At 56.9% G+C, this 21,573-nt stretch overlaps 2 protein-coding genes across 2 annotated transcripts; one reads left to right on the top strand and one right to left on the bottom strand.

Moving 5' to 3' along the window:
• Window positions 1–576: 576 nt before the first annotated feature.
• Window positions 577–13,087, top strand: DOK4 (docking protein 4). Its single transcript, XM_047789839.1, has 9 exons — window positions 577–712; window positions 5,800–6,049; window positions 9,399–9,506; window positions 9,665–9,779; window positions 10,034–10,153; window positions 10,253–10,442; window positions 11,071–11,209; window positions 11,369–11,492; window positions 11,606–13,087. The coding sequence occupies exons 2-9, from the start codon at window positions 5,984–5,986 to the stop codon at window positions 11,722–11,724; spliced, it is 981 nt and encodes a 326-aa protein (XP_047645795.1). The 5' UTR covers window positions 577–712; window positions 5,800–5,983; the 3' UTR covers window positions 11,725–13,087.
• Window positions 13,037–20,596, bottom strand: POLR2C (RNA polymerase II subunit C). Its single transcript, XM_047789840.1, has 9 exons — window positions 20,416–20,596; window positions 20,183–20,232; window positions 18,907–18,975; window positions 18,704–18,756; window positions 15,806–15,934; window positions 15,291–15,342; window positions 14,990–15,158; window positions 14,758–14,832; window positions 13,037–14,006 (listed from the first exon to the last, which is right to left on the bottom strand). Exons 1-9 carry the CDS (start codon window positions 20,499–20,501, stop codon window positions 13,862–13,864), a joined length of 828 nt encoding a protein of 275 aa, XP_047645796.1. The 5' UTR covers window positions 20,502–20,596; the 3' UTR covers window positions 13,037–13,861.
• Between the last annotated feature and the right edge of the window lie 977 nt (window positions 20,597–21,573).

Raw genomic sequence — 21,573 nt, 5'->3', positions numbered from 1 at the left:
GGGTGTTTTGAGGGTGGTGAGGCGGCCAGGGGAGGAGGGAGAAGCTGGCCGACTGCTAGGGGAGTTAACAGTCTAGGGTACAGGCTCTGATGTAGCTACCAGTGTGTGTTGGGGGGTGCTAAGGAGGTCACCGGGGGAGGCGCGGGGGCGGAGGAGTGGGGGAAGGCTTGGCCCCTGGTAATAGGGGATAGAGAAGCATTGGGGGTGTGTGTGATTCCTGTAGAAGTTGGGGGAGGGGTTGAAATTTGGGGTGGGGGCTGGGAACTGATGCGGGTTTTAGCTTTCAGGGGCTGCGAGACGTTTTGAGATTGGGACGTGGGACCCAAGGAAGGGCAATGAGGCTGAGCCGAGGGCGACCTGAAAGGGCGGTAGAGGCGAGCTGAGGATTGGCGGCGGGGATGGGGCGGGGGGCAATGGGGGAGGCAGGAGCGGAAGTGCGTGTCCCTCGGCTCGGAGGAATACGGCGGGGGCGGGCTGCCGGGGGTGGGGTGGGCACGACGGAGGGGCGGGGCGGGGCGGGGCGGCGGGAGCCCGGCGGCGGAGGCAGCGCCGCTGAGTCCCTGTCGGAGCCTCGGTCGGCGGGCGCGCCTCCTTTGCCGTCCCCGCCCGGAGCCGGCGCCGCCGCCGCCCCGCCGCCTCCGCTGTGACGCGGGCATGAGCCAGGTCTGTCGCCCGCCGAGCCAGAGCCCGCAGCCAGGGACGCGGCGCCCAGGTAACTAGGGGGGCGCAAGGCGGAGAAGGGTCCTTAGGCCGCGCCCGAGTCCTCAAGACCCTTGGCGACTCCAACCTGAGAATTCTCCAAGCCCGTGGGACCTTCCTGCCGTGTGTCGGGGGGGCCTTAGGGGTCCGCCTCCAAAAGCCAGTCCTGGCCCCTGAAACTGCGCCCTGAGCCCCACCTTCCCCAGCTCTCCGCTCCAGGGAAGCCCAGGTCGGGGCCTGACCTCACGCCTACCCCCCACCTACCCATGGGAGAAGCCCAGGCCCCTGTGCTTCCTGGCTCTGGGCCTGGCATCCCCAAGGGACATAACCCAGCGCATCACAGCCCCATCCTCCTCCCACCCTTCCTGCTCTCATGGCCTCCTGTCCTCGTAGGCGCCCCCCCACCAAATTCCAAGATACTTTGTTCAGCTGCCCGATTGCCCACACCTGCAGATGGCTTCTACCCTACAACTTAAAACTCACGGCTAGCTGCCTGCTTTTCTTGATTCTTTCCGCCTGGTCCTGGGGTCCTGTCCACTTTCTTCCCCAGGACTCCCAGACTGCCAAAGCCTTGCTTCCAGTTAAGTGCTTTTTCTGTCCCTGCAAAGGGGCGTGCGTGGAGGCGGGGCACCTGGGAGATATGGGCAGAGCAGGGCCTCTGTGCAGTCTGCCTGCTCCAAGCCATGGGTGTGTGGCAGTTACCAGGAGACTTGGGTGGAGAGTTGGGTGTGTAAGGGTCTGAGAATCAGGTTCAGTGAGGGGCCTGGCAGGATTGTTTAGTGCAGGCAGATACCTTTCTTGCCCCTTTCAGGGGCTGTGGCTCCAGTGCAGGCCATTCCTCACCCCCACTTGGGATGGGTCTCAGGAGCTGTGCCCCCTCTCAGTTGCCAGCATCTGAGCCTGGGCACTGACTGCTTCTAGCTCTTCCCTCCCATGCAGGGCAGCAGAGCTGGGCATGACCTCACCCAACAATCCTGGCCGAGGTGGGGTCACCTGGCCAGGCCTGGACACAGTGTCAGCAGCACTGTCTCCCCCAGGGCAGCTTTGAACCCAGCTGTGGGTCTGAGGCCCAGGGAGATGGAAACCCACTGCTGCTCACACGGCTCTGGAAATTGAGCTGGTCTGACCAGGTGGATCTGGTGGTGGGAGAAGGGCTGAGGAGAACACATCTTGGAGGGAATTATGCTTTCAGTCCCCAAATACCTGGCGCCTAGCCTGCACCGTGCACATTCTGGGGGCTGGGGTGGAGCTGTGAACTAGACGGACAAGGCCGAGCCATCAGGGAGCTGCCATTCTAGGGCGCTGGAGGCAGGCAGAGGCTGAGTAGCAAATCCGCAGATAAGGAGGCACATCCTAGAGTGATGAGTGGAGAAGGTGCAACTGGCTGTTGTGATGGAGTCTGGCGAGGGGGCTCCCTTAGCCAGCATGGTCAGGCACACCTCTCTGAAGTGATGGCCTTCGCGCTGAGACCTGAAGGGTGCGGTAAAATGAACCTTGGACCATCCGAGGGAACAGTGTTTTAGACAGGGAACAGCCAAGCGTCGTGGTCCTGCGTAGGTAGGAGGTAGGCACGTTGAGGAACAGAAGGAAGGCCAGCGCCAGGGAGACGAGCCGGGGTGGCCGGGGGACCCGGAGAGAGCGGAGCGCCACTCTCCCATCCCGAGGGCCCAGGAGACCCTGGCTGTTCAGATGTCCCCTCCTCCCACCCGTCTTCCCTGCCCAGTTGGGTGTTTGATCTGCTTGTGCCATCCACCTTGGGACCTGCAGTGTGGCACCTGGTGGCAGTTTGGGATGTGCATGGGCGGAGGTCAGGGGTGGGGCCCTCTAGGGAAAGGAGGACCTCCTCCCGGCCCCTGATCACAATCACACTGGGGTAGAAAAGGACCAGGCAGGTGATGGAAATGTCCCAGGTGCTGGGGAGAATCCCTCCGATAGGATCTTTGCTGGGGGGTGGAGACAGCCAGACATCAGCGAGACAGTGTCCAGGTAGGGCTGTCCCTGAAGCCCTGATAAGATCCGATCTGTCATGGGGTGGGGAGGCCCAGCCAGGCAGGCAGCCGCTCCTGCTCAGTCATTGGCTGCCAACAGCAGTGAGTAGCAAGTAGCGTTTGTTCTGGAGCCAAAGCTTCCAGGCAGAATCCAGGTGCAGGGAGGAATTGCTTAGACAATTACCCCAAGGGGCAGGGGGCCCCTCCCTACCCCTCTGCAGGGCACCAGGGAGTCTGCTGCCCCCTCCCCAGAGGACAGCTGCCCTTCCTGGGAGAGGGGAACCTTTTGGAGTCCGGCTCTTTCTCTGGAGAAGCCAGTGGTGGCTTGGTCCAGGGCGAGCACTGTCTCAGCCACGTTGATGCCCCGTTAGGAGGAGGAAGGGGGGGTCCCTGCTCCCCACGGCAGTGTTGAGGGGGCTACTGCCCCCTGCGTAGCCTCCCTGGGTGCTCACAGCTAAGCTCACGGCTCGAGCCACAGGTCCTCTCTGGTTAGCAGGCTTGTGATGGTTCAGGAGTGATGGGGAAAGTGGCCCCCGGTGCGGTGGGCCAGCCCCTGGCCTGCTGAGCTCAGCTGCCCTCCATTCCTTGATGCCCCATTGGATCTGCATGGGCCCAGCCTGGGGCCCACCTCTCTTGTTTAACACAGTCCCTCTGGGGGATGGGTTGGTTCTGGGATGAGCCCATTAGCCATCGAATTTGTAAGTCTACCTCTTGGCCTTTCCCCCTCTCTTCCTGCCTCCCTGGCTCCCCTTTGTTGTGGCACTTCAGGCCCCAGACCGGGTCTTGCTCTCGCATGTTCATTAGGGACAGAGTAAGGTCAGCATGACCTGTGACTCCGGGCCAGAGTGAGCTGCCAGGCCCTTTGCCACCCAGCTTCCCCTGGAAGGTTGCTCTTCCCACCGGTTAATTTCTGTGACTTTACTTCAAGAGTCTGGAGTATGGGGTAGGGTGTGGGCCTGTGGACAGATATGGCAGGGGTGCCCCTGAGAGCTTGGTGGCTGCAGTTACCCAGAGGGAGCCAGGAAGGACAGGTCTGCGCTGAGCAGGTGGAAGGCTGGATTAGGGTGATTTCACGGCCCGTGGCTGGGCAGCAGCTCTCGAAATCAAAACAGCCCTTGGGGTTTTCAAGGCAGGAGCTCTGGGTCCAATGTGGGCAGGCAGGTGCCTCATGGATTCATTTCCTCATTTAAAATAGGTGAATTTATCCTCTCTTCTTAAGTGATGGGGAAATTGAGGTACTGAGAAATGAAGCGGCTTGCCCGGGACCACCTGCCCCTGAGATTTACCTTTCCACTGGGACTACATCCTGGGCTGCCTTGGATGAACCCAGGGGCCCCATGTTTAGCTAGTAGGCATGTTCTGAAAGGGGCCTTCCATGCTTTGGACCATCCTGGAGGGGAATTTGACAGAGCTGGTCCTTGGTGTGGGGGCAGGGTGCCCCAGGGCAGGCGGTGGAGACAGAGCTGGGGTGGCAAGGCTGTTGGGGCTTGGTGCCAGGGAGGGGCTCCCACACCAGACCTTGTAAGAAGAAGGCAGACCGCTTGGGTGTGGAAAGGTCTTGGACCCCAGGGGGTTGGCACAGAGGGAGTGGGTGGGTGGGGAGGCTGTCAAGGGCTGCGGAAGAGGCTCTGGGGGTCCAGGGCGGTGCAGGGAGCCTTCCCGTCTCTGTCCCTCTGCCTGTTGCATGTGGGCACTGGGGTAGACACACCTGTTCCTTGTTAGGGGCTCAACAGACGGGCCTCCAGGAGATTAATTAATGCCAAACGGCTGGCAGCTCCAGCAGCCTGGCCACCCCAGGGCCCTGTCCTGGCGGCACAAACTGACGCTAGAAATGCTGCTCCAATCCCACCCAGCAGTTCTGGAGACACAGGGGGCCATGTTGCTGGCACAACCCTGCCCTTGAGCCTAGAAGGCAGAGAAAGCTTAAGTGATGGCAGACAGCCAGAGCCAAGTGGCAGGGCATTCCCTCGGCCACATCTATCACTCCCCCCCCCCCCCGAAATACTCATTCGTCCCTGGCTAAGCCCTGGCCTTGCTGTGTGACCTTAGCCATGTCTCTTATCTTCTCTGGGCAGTTCCCCCCAACCCCCGCATCTGTAAAATGGACGTGGGACTGGGTCATCACTGAGACAAACCGCCCCCCCCCCAAGTCTTTGTTATCGGCTGACCTGCCTGATTCCCAGAGCCCCTGAGGGCACCCATTCCACGTTGACTTCCCTTGGCGCCCCTCGGTGGTGAGGGCCGTCTGTGTCCTCTGCCCCAGGCCCACGTGCTTTCTAGTTCTCCATGTGATTAACCCCGGCCCGTGCATGCTCAGGACACCGGCCACCGCGAGTCCTGGCCAGACCCCGCCCTCACAGACCAGCCCTGCCTTCCCAGCGCCAGGGCCAGGCGTCTGCTCCCACAGTGGCCACCTCCAGTCTGCCCAGCACATTCCTCAGGCTTATCCGGAGGCCCGCCCCGCTGGACTCTGCCCTCCCACCCAGGAAGCAGCACCCAGGGGAGCTGCTGGAGTTCCAGGGCTTGGAGTGGGCTGATTCTCAGCCTCTCGCCTGGGCTGGAGAACCAGGTAGTGGAGGGGCTGGGGGCAGAGGGACTCCTCCGGCTGTGCTGAGCCTCACAAGGCAGATTGTCTTTAACGTCGGGGAGTGGGGAGCGTGAGGGTCCCCAGAATTGTGCCATCTCCTGGGAGCCCTCATCTCCGGGAAGGCTTTCCTACGTGGAGGCTCCTGTGCCTGGGAGGGGGCTGGCTCTGAGTCTACCCCAAAGTTGTAACAGGAGGCAGGGCCCCACCGCAGCTCCCTGGCCACCTCCCTTCCTCTGCCCCCCACCTCCACGGCCGGCCGGAGCCAGAGCCAGTCCTCCCAGGAAGGGGTTAACCGCCAGCCCCAGCCGTGAGGGAGGGGACTGGGCTGGACCATTTTCCTCCTCGCTGCCTCCACCTCGGTTTTCCTGAATGGTTCTGCCATCCTGGGGTGGGGAGGGAAGGGAAGGAAGAAGGGCGGGCGGAGGGAGGGAGGGAGGAGTGTGGGAAGAGGAAGGAAAAAAGAGCGAGACAGCCGGGGAAGAGAAAGATGTCACTGTCTAATCTCCCTGTCATTTTTATTTCCAGCAGGCACGGGGCGAAGGAGCTGCTAGAACAATGCTGAGGCGGGCGAGGTGAGGAGCAGCCCGTGCGGCAGCCCCGACGGACTGGCGCGAGCAGGTGATCAGAGGCACCAAGCCCGAGGCCACCTGGGTGTCCCTCCCCTCCCCGCCCCTCCGCCGGCCGGAGCCCCAGAGCCGGTGGGGAAACCATGGCGACCAATTTCAACGACATCGTCAAGCAAGGCTACGTGAAGATGAAGAGCAGGAAGCTCGGGGTGAGCCACCTCCAAGGGACCCTGCCGAGGGACGGGCGCCCGGCGCGTCGGGGTGCGCGGCTGCCCGCCTGTGGCCGGGCATCGTGCACTGCTGGTCTCGAGGCTGCTGGCCGGCGGGCCGCCTGGCATGTGCCTGGGCCTGGCTCTGCCTGCTGCAGCCCCCGCCTGAGCCGGGCTGGCTGGCATCCCAGCAGCTGGGCCAGCGGTGGCAGCCGATGGGCAGGCGGCTCCCCTGCTATTGTTGAAGTTGTCGCCAGGGCAGCGACTGGAAATGCCAGGCTGTGTCCCAGCTGAGACCAGCTCCTCACTTCCCCTGCCATCGCCGCCGTTTCTCCACCCCTCCTCCCGGCCTCATCTCCCCAGCTACCCACTGCCTTTTGCGTGGGGCATTTCTTGACTTTTGGGTGTTGCTTGTACCGGGGAAGTGTTCAAGGAGAGCGGTTGGTTGTGGGGGGAGGGCAGTGGGGTGAGGAGTGCGGAAGCTGGCGTGTCTGCGGTTTGTGAATGAGAACCTGGGCAGCATGGCCATGGCGTTGGGACAGGCTGCTTTCCTCCACGTGTCGAAGGCGGCAGGAGGCTTGGAGATGAGGCCTCAGGCACATCTCTGCGGGGTGTGCACCCTTTTCCCACCCCCTGCTGGTGAAACCCCCCCAAAAGGCATGAGCAGGGGCCCCAGAGAGCAACTTAATGATCTTGGTGAGATTGTCCCAAGAGCTGCCTCTGTTCCCTGATGCTCCCCCCTCCTCCAGTGAGAGGTCTTCCTAGTAGGAAGGAAACCCCCGGGACTGAGGCTGCCCAAGTCTGGGTGCCCTGCCCTGCCCTTCTTCCCCTACCCTACGGCCTCGATGGGGTGGGGGTGGGGTCGGGGAGGAGCAGGGCCCTGATACTGGGCTTCCCTGGCTGGGTGGACCAGGTAGAGCCAGACTGGCCTTGGAGCAGGGTGGTTCTCGCCCCTCCTTGCCTTCCTGTGGCCCCCACCTCCAGGGCCCTGGAGAATGGCTCTTCCGTCCCCCGTCTCAGGCAGCAGTTGAGCTGGTGGGCATGTTTGGGGTCTTACCTGGATGTGGATTGTATCCCAGCCTGGGCCCTGGTGGCCACCTGCCACTTTGCTCTTGCCCCGAGACGGGGGGGTGCCCACTAGGAGCACCGAACAAGGAGAAAAGCTAAGGCTGAGATGGGAGGCCAGGGGATGGGGGCCCGGCTGCTAGTGTGGCTCCTCCTTCCTGAGGGCCCAGACCTATCAGGTCCCCAGGGGCCAGCTGGTCTGAGGCCCTGTCCAGAGCAGAGCTTTCCAGGAAGGCGGGCCACTTGGGGCCGCCACTTGGGCTCAGAACCAGGCCCATTCCTGGGGAGACCTGGGAATCCACGATGGGCACAGCCAGGGGGGCGTTGGGGAGCTGGAGCATGGCCAGGCCCAGTCTGGAGTGGCCCCCCACTCGGGGAATTCACTGCAGACCTGCTGTGAGGGGCTGTGGCCACCCACCCATTCTTGTCTCTGCGCACAGAGGTGAGGGGGAAGGGCAGAAGGCGACAGGGAGCAGACTCCTACCTGCCAGGGCTTTCCTCCCGGCAGAGCTGTGGCAGAGTGTTTCTGAAGCGCTGATCAAAGACCTGGGAGAAGTGGGGAAGGAGGGCTCTTGAGCACAGTGGCTCCCTGGGGCCGTGTGTGTGTGTGTGTGTGTGTGTGTGTGTGTGTGTGTGTGTGTGTGTGTGTGTGTATCCATCCATCCTGTAACCAGGCAACCAGAGTGCTCAGGCCCCCAGGCCTCCTGCCGCTGCAGGCTGCACAGAGCCCAGGCTGCCAGGGCATGCATTCATTCGTTGGGCCGTTCATTCACGGTCCCTTCGCATGATCATTCACTTGTTCGGCAGAGCTGTCAGCGAGGCTACTGCGATGTGAGGATTCTGAGAATAAAATGCAGTTTCTGCCCTAAAGGAGCGCCTCAGCTGGAAGCTGAGGTCTGCTGGGGTTTAAGTGGATAGGCCAGGGGCTGAGCCAGGGTCACAGCGACAGGGACAGACATGGCTTCTAGAGTCTCAGGAGCCAGAAATAGCCTGGTTGTGAGTAGCTTCTTAAGATGGGGACTGCCTGGGCTCACCGTACCCTGGGACCCTGCCTGAGCCATCAGGGGTACAGGGCAGGGGAGGGGGCTTGGCCCAGAGGCCCCTTCACATCCTCTGCTCTGGGCCCCTCCTCAGTCTCCCTGCCGTTTGCCAGGGAGAGGAGCATAGCGATTCCTAGGGAATGGCTGGGCCAGGCCTCTGGAATGCTTGCTGAAAGAGCAGGCACACCCCAGCCAGGCTTTGGGCTGGGAGAGAGCCTGAGGTGGGAGGGAGGGGGCTGTGGGGGCCGTGCTAGGAGGAAATCAGCAGCCCAGGCAGGTGGCTGGGGCCGCCTCTGAGGGGGTCTGAGGAGCCAGCTTGCCCCTGTAGCCTTGGAGAGCAGTTGGCTCCCTGCTCTCTGGCTCCTTACTCCCCAGATGGAGTCCTGAGCTATAGAGAATTTAGGCGGATTTAGGCACAGGGTCACTGGCAATGGTTGGGGCAAGGCACTGTGCTTTGGGATAACCCCAGGTTCTTGGTTCTGCTCCTTCACCTCTGAGAGCCTCTGGTTTCCCAGCTGGAACAAGGGGCCTCCCCCTGGTTCCCTCAACTCCAGGGTTGGTCAGAGAATGAAGAGGGTGAGCGAAAGGTCCTAGAGACAAGAGGGGGTGTCTCCCACATCAAAAGCCTGCCTCCAGCTACAAGAATAAGGACTGCAGTGACATGCAGGCTGGGAGCAGGCAAGGGCCTAATCCCTGTCCCCAGGACACTGCCTCTGTCATGGGTGCTCCTGGAGCCCTGGGCAGAACCTTAGCACGTGGGCTCCTAGGACAGCCCTGGATCTAGGCAGCCGGTTTTAAATAGCAGCTCTACCATTCATTAGCTGTTACTCAACTTTTGGGTGCCTCAGTTCCCCGGTCTATAAAGTGGAGATAATAATAGAACCGACATCAATAGTGACCCTGAGATTAACTGCAGAGAGTGTTAACAAAAAGTACAAATAGGAAGTGCTTGATAAATGCTAGTTGCTTATATTGAGCCGAGTCGAGCTCATAGTAAACAGTAACTCAGGAGCGCCCTTTATGGAACAGGCTTTCAGAACGAGCCAAGAAATGACTACCTGTTCAATCTGGGGAGGGGCCTCCTTGCCTGGCTGGTGTCCCCTGCTCCCCGGTCTTCTCCTGGGCCCGGCTCCCTGGAAGGCTGTGCGCTACTGCCCCCAGTGGTAGGCAGGGGTAACTGCAGGGCCACTTGGGCTGGGTGGGAGTGGTCCGGGGTCTGATCCCCCTGCCATCTTGCCCCACAGATCTATCGGAGGTGCTGGCTGGTGTTCCGGAAATCCTCCAGCAAGGGGCCCCAGCGGCTGGAGAAGTATCCAGATGAGAAGTCAGTGTGCCTCCGAGGCTGCCCCAAGGTTAGGGGGCCTGGGCCCTAGCTCCCCCAACCTGTAAGCAGCGACAATTTGTTCAGAGTCCTGAGAGCCAAGGGGACCCTCCTGGGGGTGGCAGAGCTGTGGGGGATATAGCGGGAGGCTCTCCAGCCTGGCTGAGTCCCTTATGGATGCTGTCCCAGGTGACGGAGATCAGCAATGTCAAGTGTGTCACACGGCTCCCCAAGGAGACCAAGAGACAGGCGGTGGCCATCATATTCACTGATGACTCGGCACGTACCTTCACCTGCGACTCAGGTGAGGGGTTGGGGCTGCAGGCCGGGGGCTGGTCAAGGGCCAGTTGGTCGGAGGCAGAGCAGGGCTAGCCCTGCGGGTGTGACGCGTGGGGTGGAGGGCGCCATTGGAGCAGGCCCTAGACCGAGGTGGGCAGGCACGCAGAATCCCCTGGCCTTGCCCGCTGCCTTACACGGCGGGAGAACTCCAACCGAACCACATGAGGTGGCAGCGGCGGGGCCCTGAGCTGGCCCGTGTTGAGATCCCATGTTCTCCAGAGCTGGAGGCAGAGGAGTGGTACAAGACACTCTCGGTGGAGTGTCTGGGATCGAGGCTCAACGACATCAGTCTGGGAGAGCCGGACCTCCTGGCCCCGGGAGTGCAGTGTGAGCAGACAGGTGAGGCCTGGCGCTGGCGTGGGGTTGGGGGGGTGGGGAGAGGCCGGGGGAAGGCCTCCCCTCAGAAAGCTCCAGGCCCACTCGGCTGCTCCCATCCAGACCGCTTCAACGTCTTCCTGCTGCCCTGCCCCAACCTGGACGTGTATGGCGAGTGCAAGCTGCAGATCACCCACGAGAACATCTACCTCTGGGACATACACAACCCCCGCGTGAAGCTCGTCTCGTGGCCCCTCTGCTCACTGCGCCGCTACGGCCGGGATGCCACACGCTTTACCTTCGAGGCTGGCCGGTAGGACCCTCTGCCTCCCCGCCATGAAACCATGGCTCTGACAGTGGCTGCCATCCACTTGTGTTGGGCCCTGTATTGGAAGCTTAAGTGTGCTGAGAGGAAACAGAATACCCCCGTTTTACAAGTGAAGGGATGGAGGTCAACTGAAGCTGTTTAGCAGGTCAGGCTGCTCGGGTTCCGGTCCAATGCCGGCACTGGCATTGACTAGCTCTGGGACAGTGGATCTGAGTCTCAATTTCCTCACCTGTCACATAGGGCATAGCAGGTCCTCCCTCCTAGGCTGGGTCAAGTATGGTAAGGGTTGGGTATAGCGTGACCTCTCAAGCCAGCCTGCCTGGACTGCAATTCTGTGTAATTCTCTGGGTCACTCTGGTTGTTACTTAGCCTCTGAATGCCTCTGTTTCCTCATCTGTAAAATGGTTGAAGTGGATTAATTCTAGTAAAGCATTTAGACTACCACCTGGCACACAGAAAACATTCAGCACATTTGAGCTGGGGGGTCAGACCCTCAGATGACAGCCCTGCCTGTTCCCACCGGGGCCTGGGGCGCAGAAGAGCCTGACTGGGCGTCTGCACACATACGGGGAAGTCCCCACCACCTCGCCTTCTGTGCTACTTGTGTCCCTAGGATGTGTGACGCTGGGGAAGGGCTCTACACCTTCCAGACGCAGGAGGGAGAACAGATTTACCAGCGGGTCCACAGTGCCACCCTGGCCATTGCCGAGCAGCACAAGCGGGTCCTGCTGGAGATGGAAAAGAACGTGAGGGTGAGGCGGCGTGCTCAGCACGGGAAGGGGGAGCTGGTGGGCAGGCAGGCTGGGGGCAGAGCGTGCCAGCAGCCCCCAGCTATCAGGTGTGTGGAGGAGGCAGACAGGGTCTTGGGCCGGCTGCTCTGGTTTAGCCACTGCCCCTTCTCTGCCCCACAGCTGCTCAACAAGGGCACTGAACATTACTCATACCCCTGCACGCCCACTACCATGCTGCCCCGCAGTGCCTACTGGCACCACATCACAGGTTCCCAGAACATCGCCGAGGCCTCCAGCTATGCCGGTGAGTCACTGCTGTGCCCCACACCCACCGGCCAGAGGCTCTGCGGAGGACAGGGCGGGTCCGCAGGGCCTTCTGTCCTGGGCTCGTGTCTTCAACCTACCCTGTGTCCATAGGTGAAGCGTATGGGGCAGCCCAGGCCAGCTCAGAAACAGACCTCCTCAACAGATTCATCCTGCTCAAGCCAAAGCCCAGCCAGGGGGACAGCAGCGAGGCCAAGACCCCATCCCAGTGACCGCAGAGCGGCGTGCACGGATGACTGCTGGGGCCCCCTGCTGCGGGGCCACTTACCGCGTATTGTGGACGGCTGGAGGGGCTGTTGGCCAAGAGCCTGAAGGAAGGAAGCAAGCTGTCCCTTCTTTGTCCCCAAGGGTGAGACTGGACCAAGGCAAAGGGCTGGCCATGCCACCTGAGCATGTGTGAGGGGCTGGAGCTACCACAGGACTGTATACTGTTAATGATTTTAATATATATGGCTTATGACATATTCTATATTAATAAGATTTCCCCTCTCTGTCCCTCCCTGCCACCACATACATTTTTTAAGCCCATGACCAAGCCCCAGTCAAGGCTGTTTTTCAATGTGAACAGCTATTTCCTGTCCCCCAAGGTACCAGCCCTCCTGTGCTGCCAGGGCTAAAGGAGGCAGCCAAGCCGCACTCCCAGCTGGTGCTCTGGCTGCTGGCTTCTCCCAAGCAGGCCAGGGTGGAGACAGCACGCGGCTTCTTAGTCCCTCTGGGCCCACAGAGTGGCACTGGAAGGATCCGAACATACATTGTGCCACTTGGCAGCCTTGCACTTGGAGTTTTAAGCAGAGGTGACATCTGGTTGACACCTCAGGTGAAAATCTGGTTTTAAAATGGTTTCTGCCCAGGCTCCTTCCTGCTTAGTAGGCTGAGAAGACACCCTGGGGTTGGGGGTGCTGATTACCTCAGCCGGGGGAGGATGGCCGGACCCGAGCGTGTCCCTGCCCCAGGGCCAGGCCAGCAGGGAAGGCCAAGCTGCAGGAGGCCGCTGAGGGAGCACCCCGCAGCCCTCTCACTGACCGGGGTGGGCAGGGCCCCTGCAGGGGGAGCCCCTCTGCCCGTCTGGCTCCCGGCCAGTCAGAAGTACTCAGAAACCAAGACCTTCCCACTTCCTCCTCCCCACATGGTGCTGAGGCTCCCTGCTGAAATGCAATTAAAGCAATTGATTTTCTAGTGCTGGTATTTATTGACTACCGTGCAGAAGGGCTATCTTTCTACTCACATCAAACCTGCGGTTGCGTGTGTGTTGAGTTTTTTGTTTTTAATATTTTAGGACTCTGATTTGTGAGAATAGACCTTGTAAATAACCACTGTTCAAGTCGTGGCAGGAGGAGGATAAAGCAAAAGGCCCCCTCCGCCAGAACCCTGGAGCCAGGGAGGTGGCCACAGCCAGCTCAGCTCTGGACCTGACCCAGGGACCCACCACCCAGAGGAGTAAGCTAGCCTGAAGGGAGCCCCGAGGCCACGGAGAGGGAGGCGGAGCTGACTGGCTCACAGGTAGTGGCACGATGACGCATGAAGGAGATGACGTTGTGCTCTTTATTGCCAAAAATAAAAACTTTTAAAAGACAACTCATACACATCCCTTCCTTTCTGTACTAGGTCTCTGATTTTCTCCAGGCTTCTCTGGCCAGGCTGCCTAATTAACTGCTTTGGGTATGTTCCTACCTCTAAGGCTGAGCCGGGGGCAAGGCCAACCTTTCCTTAAGTCCCTTGCCCTCCTGACAAATAAATGGGCCACTGTCGTTTAAGTTCATAACTGATGGGGAGAGGGGGACAGCCCGGGTCTAACAGTGTTCTCAAAGGGTCTCAAGTTAGGGACTCCTGGGAATATGAGAGAAGTGCCAGTACGCGGGCCAGGGCCGGGACTGGAAGGACCTGCAGGCGGCCTGAGAATTCTAGAGTCAATCCTAACACAGAAGCCTGAGGTACAAGAGTGAAATCCCAATTTGTGGACAGGAAGGATTCAAACTAAAGCACTGAACTGACCAGAAAAGGAGAGTTCAGCTCAGTAGTTCTCAACCAGGGAACGCCAGGGCCCCTGGAGGCACGTTCGGCGACGGGGCGGAAGGGGTGTTGTGGAGAGCACCACTGCCCAGCAGCAGGCAGGGCCACGGATGCTCAATGGATGCAGGAGACTTTCCCACCTCCGACAGCAGTGGCGCCCCCGGCAACCTGCGACGGTGCCAGCCTGGGATGGCCTGCCCTCCCCCACCGCTACCTTTCTAGCCAGTACTGCAGGTGTGCCAGGAAGCTTGAGCAACAGCTGTCCAGTCCCCAGGAGCAAAAGTCTCAGGAGAGGCCTGAAATTCAACAGCTGTTTCTGCTGAGACAGGTGAGCTGCGGCTAGTTTATGGTCAGGACGTCACTCTGGATCTCATGGCTTAATTGGGTCTGTAAGTCACTCAGTTTCTTCTTTAATCCAGAAAGTGCTGAGAGGACAATGGTTTCAGGGCGCAGAGAGCCACAAGATTCCACGTTGTAGTAAAACCTGAGAGGCGAGAGTCCGGTCAGAGGCCTCCATGAGGCAGCCTGGCCACCCGCACCCTGGCCACAGGCCCACCCCTTCCCTCCCTTCTGAGTCCTGACTCCTTTCCCCCAGACGAACTCCAGCCCCTGGACTGCCTCCCTCTAACCCCCTACAAACAGCGGTCCCAGGGCACTGTGCAGGGCCTCAGGGAGGCCATAGCTACCTGGAAAGGATACTGTGAGCCTCTCAAAGCTCGTGTGTTTGCTGTACATATTCCACACTGAGGGCAGCCAGAAGATCAAGGAAGCAGCGTCACCTGCTCCAGCGTTTTCGTACTTTTTACTCTAAGCCTTTGGTCAGTTTTGGGACTTAAGTTTTTTGTTTTGGGCCACTCCCCACCATATGTGGAAGATCCCAGGCCAGGGACTGAACCTGCGCCACAGCAGTGACCCAAGCCGCTGTCATGGCAGTGCTGCATCCTTAACCTGCTGTGCCCCAAGAGAACTCCCAAGGGCCATAGGTTTTTGATCCTAGGCTGATCTTTCTTTGGGTGTGGAAAATCAGAATAGGGACAGTCTGAATAACAAAAGGGCCCCCCCCCTTTCTCACGGTGACCACGAGGGGGACGATAAACTGCCTGGGATGTACACAGAGCGGGGTTCAGCAGTGAGCAGCCCCTCCTCAGCTGGCGGGAATGAGAAGGAAGCGAAGGGGCCTCCCGCACTCAAGAGCCTGCACCACCCTACCTTCAGGTGCCAAGTCAGGGACTCACCTCTCTGGCTTGCCGTTGGGGTCATAGGGCGCCTGTGACTCATCCTCATCCAGCTCCGAGTACTCACTCTTTGGCCTGAGGTCAGACATAGATCAGCACAGGGTTGCTGCTGCGGCCGCTTTCAGGGTGCCCAGGTCTCATGGTGAGGTGCCCCACCTCAGTCGCCAGGAGCCACTTCCACACCCGCCCACCCTGACCTGCCTGCCTCTCCTCACTCCCACCAGGAACATACCATTCCTCCGGCTTGGGGTACACCGTGTGCCTCAGGGCATTGTCGGGATCATATTCAAAAGCCACCCCTGCAGTGGGGTTCCACTTGGCGTGTTCCTTGCCAAAGCCCTTTTTGGCGTAGGCGCGAAGTCTCAGCTCCTGGCCCTTCCTCAGCTTGACGATGAGGATGTCTGCGGGGAGAGGGGAGAGTTGGGCGAGGGCCAGCAGAGGCCTGGTTCTCTGCAGTTTGACCCGCGCCGCCACTGCAGGACCAGGCAGCACGAGAGGCTGGGTCTGGTCTCTGCCTCTCTTGGGCGCCTTACCGTCCTGCTCCACGTAGTCACTGGGGTCATTATCTCGGTTCCGGGACGTCACCTGCAGGGAACCCAAACAGGCATTATTAGCTGCTGCTCAATGTCCCCATGCACCTCTGCTGGTTGGGGATTTGGCACTGCCATGAGCTGCGGTGCAGGTCACAGATGCAGCTCGGATCCCGCGTTGCTGCGGGTATGGTATAGGCTGGCGGCTACAGCTCCGATTCGACCCCTAGACTGGAAACCTCTACATGCCTCGGGTGCAGCCCTAAAAAGAGAAAAGACAAAAAACAAAACAGTACCACAGCCTTCAAAGGGTCCTTGGGAGACACGGGGCCCAGAGCACCAACAATGGCTCTGCCCACCCTGACAAGACTCCAGAATCAGCACTTTCAGGCACCAGGCTGAGGTTAAGGCAGAGGGCCACACAGGGAAAGCCAGTGTTTTATATGGAGCCACCCGAGTCTGGTCCACTCGGAGCCAAGAGAAGAGCAAAGGCCCTGGGCAGGGAGGATGTCGCTGACCGGAATGACCCGGGGGCTGTTGGAGATGAGGTCTCGGGATGTGACGTGACGCGTCTGGTCTTCGTTGCACCGCACATCGAGGGTGAACTCCACCGAGCACTCGGGGCAGAACTCCTCACAGGTGCAGTCCTGAGGCGGGAAGAGAGGCAGGAGTGAGTCTAGAGAGATGGCGAATCCTGGCCTGGCTCCCTGCTTCTAATACCCTGTCCCTTAAGGTCCTTCCCTGGGAGAGGGTGGAACACAGCCTCCAGGCTCCCGTGGGCTGTGTCCATCCCACACGCCATTCTCGGGCTGCTCAAGGGCAGGCTCGTCCCAGCTCAGAGACAGCCGTGTCCACCCCCCGCGCAACACCAGGCCACCACCAGGAGATGCACTAACATCTCACCCTACCCTCGGAGCACTCTTCTTCTAGAACCAAGGCACTGAGAGAGGAGGCAGCTTTCATCCTGCACAGCTCTGTGTCCCACAAGCTAAGTGACTGGCTTAGGAAAGCCATCACCATTTAAAAGGAAATAATCCAGGGAACAAGAAAAAACCTATCTTTTAAGTTCCAAACTACAGACTTTCTCTAAAAAAAAAAAAAAGTCACAGGTAATGTATGAATTTATGGAAATTTTCATACATTCAGAGAAGCAGAGAAGACTTAAGAGACTGTCACTATGTAACCATCACTCAGCTTCATTAACTCTCAAGTGTGCCATTCTTTACACTGATTCTTAAACATTCCCGTGTTAGAGACGAGCTGCTACCATTTAACCTCAGGCAAAAAGAGTTACTAGAATGTAATCAAGCAAAGCTTCCCACTTCCTAACAGTGAAGAAAATCCAACCTACTTTTTGTTGTTTTCAAGACAATGAGGAAGAACTAGGGCCCACACCTGGTCAATTTGCAATCACACACTGCTGAGGCAGGAAGACAGCCTAGGCCCTCAAGACTGCATCATTCTTAGAAATATGAAATTAAAAGTATTCAATCTCAAAAAAAAAGGTATAATAAAAAAAAGGAGTCTGAGAGATCAAGAGAATAAAAAGGTATAATAACTAAATGCAATCTTGATTGGATCACAGACCCACAGACAAAAACCAGTTAGGACATTTTGAGGATAACTTGGAAAATCTGAATTTGGACGGTATATTGATAGTACAAATCGATGCTAGATTTCTCCTTATTTGGCTTTTTAGGGCCGCACCAGTGGCATGTGGAAGTTTCCAGGCTAGGGGTTGAAGTGGAGCTACAGCTGCTGGTTTACACCACAGCCACAGCAGCTCAGAATCCATGTCAGCGACCTACACCACAGCTCACAGCAACACCAGATCCTTAACCCAGTGATCGAGGCCAGGGATGGAACTGTGTCCTCATGGATACTGGTCAGGCTCAGTCGCAAGGGAACTTCCAACGCTAAATTTCTTAGGCATGATGACAGTGTGCCTACACAGGAAAATACCTTATTTTTAGGACATGAATGTTGATGTAATTAGGGGAAAAGTGTCACGATTTCTGCAACATTCTCTCAGAAAATAGAGAAAAAATAACATATGAAGAATAAAGCAAGTAGCAAAATATTGACAACTGGAAATTATAGGTGAAAAGAGAATAAGTAGTCTATCTTCAACCTTTCTATAGCTTTTCAGAAACAAACAAAAAAACCCATACCATCTTTGTTCAGTAAATGTAATACTACAAAAAATGGAATTCAATGGAATTTGTAGGTCATAAGGGGATTCATATCTTTATATAAGATGTTGACAAATTGCTCTTCGATTGGTTGTACAAATGTCCCTACCAGTACATGTGATGCTCTACTTCTTAAAAACAAAAATCTGGAGATGTGAAGCAACAAAATGGTGTGAAAAATGCGAAAAGTGCTTTGGAGGGAGCATGACTATGTTACATTTGCTTCACACTCTGCTGTGTGTTTGAATATTTAAAAATACATAGGAGATCCCCTCGTGGCTCAGTGGTTAATGAATCCGACTAGGAACCATAAGGTTGCAAGTTTGATCCCTGGCCTTGCTCAGGGGGTTAAGGATCCGGCGTTGCCATGAGCTATGGTGTAGGTCACAGATGCAGCTCAGATCCTGTGTTGCTGTGGCTGTGGTGTAGGCCAGCGGCTACAGCTCTGATTAGACCCCTAGCCTGGGAACCTCCATGTTCCACAGGAGCAGCCCTAGAAAAGGCAAAAAGACAAAAAAAAAAAAACAACATAAATTTACAAAATTAGCCACCAAAAAAAAAAAAAACAAACCACACCCCTGGGAATACTAGAATCGCCATCAAGAAGGAAGTGTCTGTTACCTAATGCAGCTCTGGTGAAAAGATGCAGGTAACCTAATCCTTTCCTGCCCTCTCCCTAGTTCTAAGCCTGTTATCACATCATAGGAGCAGAAACAGGGCTCTAGAGGAAGGGAGCCATGTTTAATTAGCAAAACCTAGGAGTAAGGCATAAAGCTGGCAGACATCAGCACCCCAGTCCCTCGTGTGCTCCTCTGTGGGACAGTTCTCACCCCCTCTGCTCCCTGTCCACACCCACTAACCTTCTGCTGCCGCCCTTTGGCCTCCTAAGCCCCTGCCCCTGGGAAGAGATGCTGTGGAAAGCAGAATGTGAACAGATCAGACGCTGAGGAGGAACAGCTCCACCTGTTGGGTGTAAGTGGGCATCCAGGTGTATATCCACTCGTGTGGCGGGCTCTCGAAACCCTTTGATGCCCCTGGAGCCTCGTCAGTCTGAGGCCCCATGAGATTTTAAGAACATAGCCTGCCCTGGGCTCTAGACAACATCTCCACACTGTCTTTCTAAAAGCTGCAAGCAAGGAGTCAGGAAAAATCCCTTTGAGAACTTGAGTTCCCTGCCTCTCTCGATTCCTGACCCCCGACCTCCCAGGCAATCACACAGCATACCCGGGAGTACTGCAGCTTGTCCACAATGTCATCACTGGTGAGGGGGATTAATCCTGGAAGACAGAGAGAAGCAGTTTAAACAAGGTCAAGGGGCCAAGCCAAAGGAAAAGCCAGCAGTCCCCTTGGGAGTGAGGAGACTTCCTCCCCTGAAACCGGCAGAGCCCCCCTGCCCTGCCCTTTAACTTTCCAAACCCAGCACTCACCAAGCCTGTGAGCAATGAACTCGTCGTGAAGGACTGAGGAATTGGCATCAATCTGAACCCAGTCAATTGCTAAAGAAATAAAGGAAGCAGAGAAGCAGATATGCAGTTTAGCCACCAAATTCACCTGAAGGCTTAAGAACAGTGGTTCTTCAGATTTAAAAATCATCTAATGCTTACCACATTGCAAACACCCAGGCCAGGCTGCCAGAGACTGATTCTGCAGCTCTAGAGGGGGGCCCAGGAAGCTGCACTTTAACAAGAACCACATGCCAACATGCTCAGGTGGATTTGATACAGGGAGTACCCTATACCACCCAGAAAAACAGCGACTTGTAGAATACTACAGGAAGGTGTTTCTCTGAGTTGACTATTTCTGTGGGAAGCACTCTAGTCTACCATTCACGCCATCACCAAATCCAAGAACACAAACTATCTGAACACCTCAAAGTTAAACAAATCTCACAAAAACAACATAGACTTATGATCCATAGTGCTTTTTTTCCCCCCTCTGATTTTTAGGGCCACCTCTGCAGCATATGGAAGTTCCCAGGCTAGGGGTTGAATCAGAGCTACAGGTGCCAGCCTATGCCACAGTCACAGCTACTCAGGATCCGAGCCCTGTCTGAGACCTACACCGCAGCTCACCGAAATGCCAGATCCCCGACCCACTGATGGAGGCCAGGGATCGAACCCACAACCTCATAGTTACTAGTTGGAATCGTCTCCACAGCACCAAGACGGGAACTCTATATCACAGTTTATGGTATAATGACCAGACTGCATTCCCAGTGCCTCGCACCACTGCCTGGTACTTATAAGCTCTGTAAACTCAGTGGATGGAAGAGATTCATAAAAAGATATTTACCGGTACTGAGCACTCACTAAATACAAGGCAATTAATAGGGTTACCCCACTTAATCCTTGAAGTCACCCTAATAACTACTATTAGCGTCCGAATGTTAAGAGAAAATTGTAGCAGTTTGATAACTTGCCTAAGTTTCACAAAGACAGTGAAAACAGTATTCGACCCCAAGTCTGCAAACTCCTGAACCTGTGCTCTTTACCTCAAAGAGTGGAACTGAGTGGCCCGTGGGAGCCAGCGAGGGGACCACAGTGGCCCTGGGCCAAGAGGACGGGGTCCGATCAAGTCTCCAGCATTGCTGTTTTCGCAGCGCCCCCATCCTGGGCCCCAAACAAGGCTGGAGTCGGGAACGCCAAGGTATGGGGAGGTGGGGGAACTGGTGGCCCTGGCCACGAGGAGGCGAGGGCCGCTTACCTATTATGGGAACCTCAGCGATGAAGACCCTCCGGATAGAATTCGCCACCCTAAGGAATGAAAACCAAGCGGCGTGTGGGCACCGCAGACTCGACAGCCGGCCCCGCGCCCCACGGCTCCCACAGCAAAAGCCCCGGCTCCGGGGCCAGTTCAAGAAAGATAGACCCCCGCCCCTCCAGAGCCAAGGCCCCGGGCACTCTGAAGCCGCCAGCCCCTTCCCTCAGCACCCTTACGCCAGGTCCGTATTCTCGATAATGAACTTGACATTCTCGTCGGTGAGCTCGGTGATCCGCACAGTTGGCTGGTTGGCATACGGCATCGCGCCAGACTGCTCGCGGGGCCTTGGGGGTCGGCTCTGCTGCTCGCGCCCCTGCGCCTGCGCCTACGCCGCCACCGGAAGTCGTTCAGCGCGGTCCCGCCGCTTCCGCAGAGACACGCTCAGAGCGCCACCTGCTGCTCGGAGGCCAGGCTGCTCCGACGTTTTCTACCCTCAACCTACTTCAAAAGGCACCACTGGGTTCAACCATTTAGAAGGCGACTTAGTAAAACACGCACACGCCCTTGACTCCACAGAAACACTTCTAGAAATTCATGCTGCAGAAGTGCGTGCAGTTGTAAGCAAAGATACATGTACAAGGATGTTCATTGCAGCATTATAACAAAAAACGATAAATAAAACGGATTGCCCACTGACACAGACCTGGTTAAATATACATAGGAATACTATAACAGTGTTTTGGGGGTAGGTTGTTTGGGGGTTTTTTGGGGTTTTTTTGGGGGTGGGGGGGTTGGCATGTGAAAGTTCCTGGGCCAGGGATCAAACCCATGACACAGCAGCAACCTGAGCCACTGCACTGACAACAAAAGACCTTTAACTATATATATATTTTTTCTTTCTCCTTTTTAGGGGGTGCACCTATGGCATATGGAAGTTTCCGAGCTAGGGGTTGAATTGGCACTGCAGCTGCCAGCCTATGCCACAACCATAGCAACACCGGATATTTAACCCACCCATGGAGGCCAGGAATCAAACCTGAGTCCTCATGGATACTAGTCAGGTTCCTAACTCACTGAGCCACAATGGGAACTCCCAACAATAATGTCTTTTAATGAGGTTTGTACACTGATGGAGGAACAAAAAGACAGTCAGTCCTCCCTATCCAAGGGTTCTTCAACCAACTGAAGACTGGAAAAAAAAAAAAAAAAAGTCCATGGAGTTCCAAAAAAGCAAAACTTAAAAATTTGCTCACACCCAGCAAATATTTACATAACATTAAACATTGTATTAAGTACTATAAGCAATCTAGAGATGATTTGAATTATGTGGATGTGTGTGGATTATATGCAAATCCTATGTCATTTTATATAAAAGAATTGAGCATCCAGATTTT

The sequence above is a fragment of the Phacochoerus africanus genome, chromosome 8 (assembly GCF_016906955.1).
Source record: "Phacochoerus africanus isolate WHEZ1 chromosome 8, ROS_Pafr_v1, whole genome shotgun sequence".
NCBI lineage: Eukaryota > Metazoa > Chordata > Mammalia > Artiodactyla > Suidae > Phacochoerus > Phacochoerus africanus.
The sequence above is the reverse complement of the archived record's forward strand: the minus strand, read 5'-3'. Positions and strand labels throughout refer to the sequence as shown.

Excerpts from the sequence above, each read along its gene's own strand:
- DOK4 (XM_047789839.1), top strand. The coding sequence starts at position 5,984 with ATGGCGACCAATTTCAACGACATCGTCAAGCAAGGCTACGTGAAGATG. Across the intron at positions 9,507-9,664 it reads GCCTCCGAGGCTGCCCCAAG|GTGACGGAGATCAGCAATGT; the intron begins GTTAGGGGGCCT and ends ATGCTGTCCCAG. Across the intron at positions 11,210-11,368 it reads AGATGGAAAAGAACGTGAGG|CTGCTCAACAAGGGCACTGA; the intron begins GTGAGGCGGCGT and ends TCTGCCCCACAG.
- POLR2C (XM_047789840.1), bottom strand. The coding sequence starts at position 20,501 with ATGCCGTATGCCAACCAGCCAACTGTGCGGATCACCGAGCTCACCGAC. Across the intron at positions 18,976-20,182 it reads CGCTGAGGTTCCCATAATAG|CAATTGACTGGGTTCAGATT; the intron begins GTAAGCGGCCCT and ends TTATTTCTTTAG. Across the intron at positions 14,833-14,989 it reads TACCCCAAGCCGGAGGAATG|GCCAAAGAGTGAGTACTCGG; the intron begins GTATGTTCCTGG and ends GTCTGACCTCAG.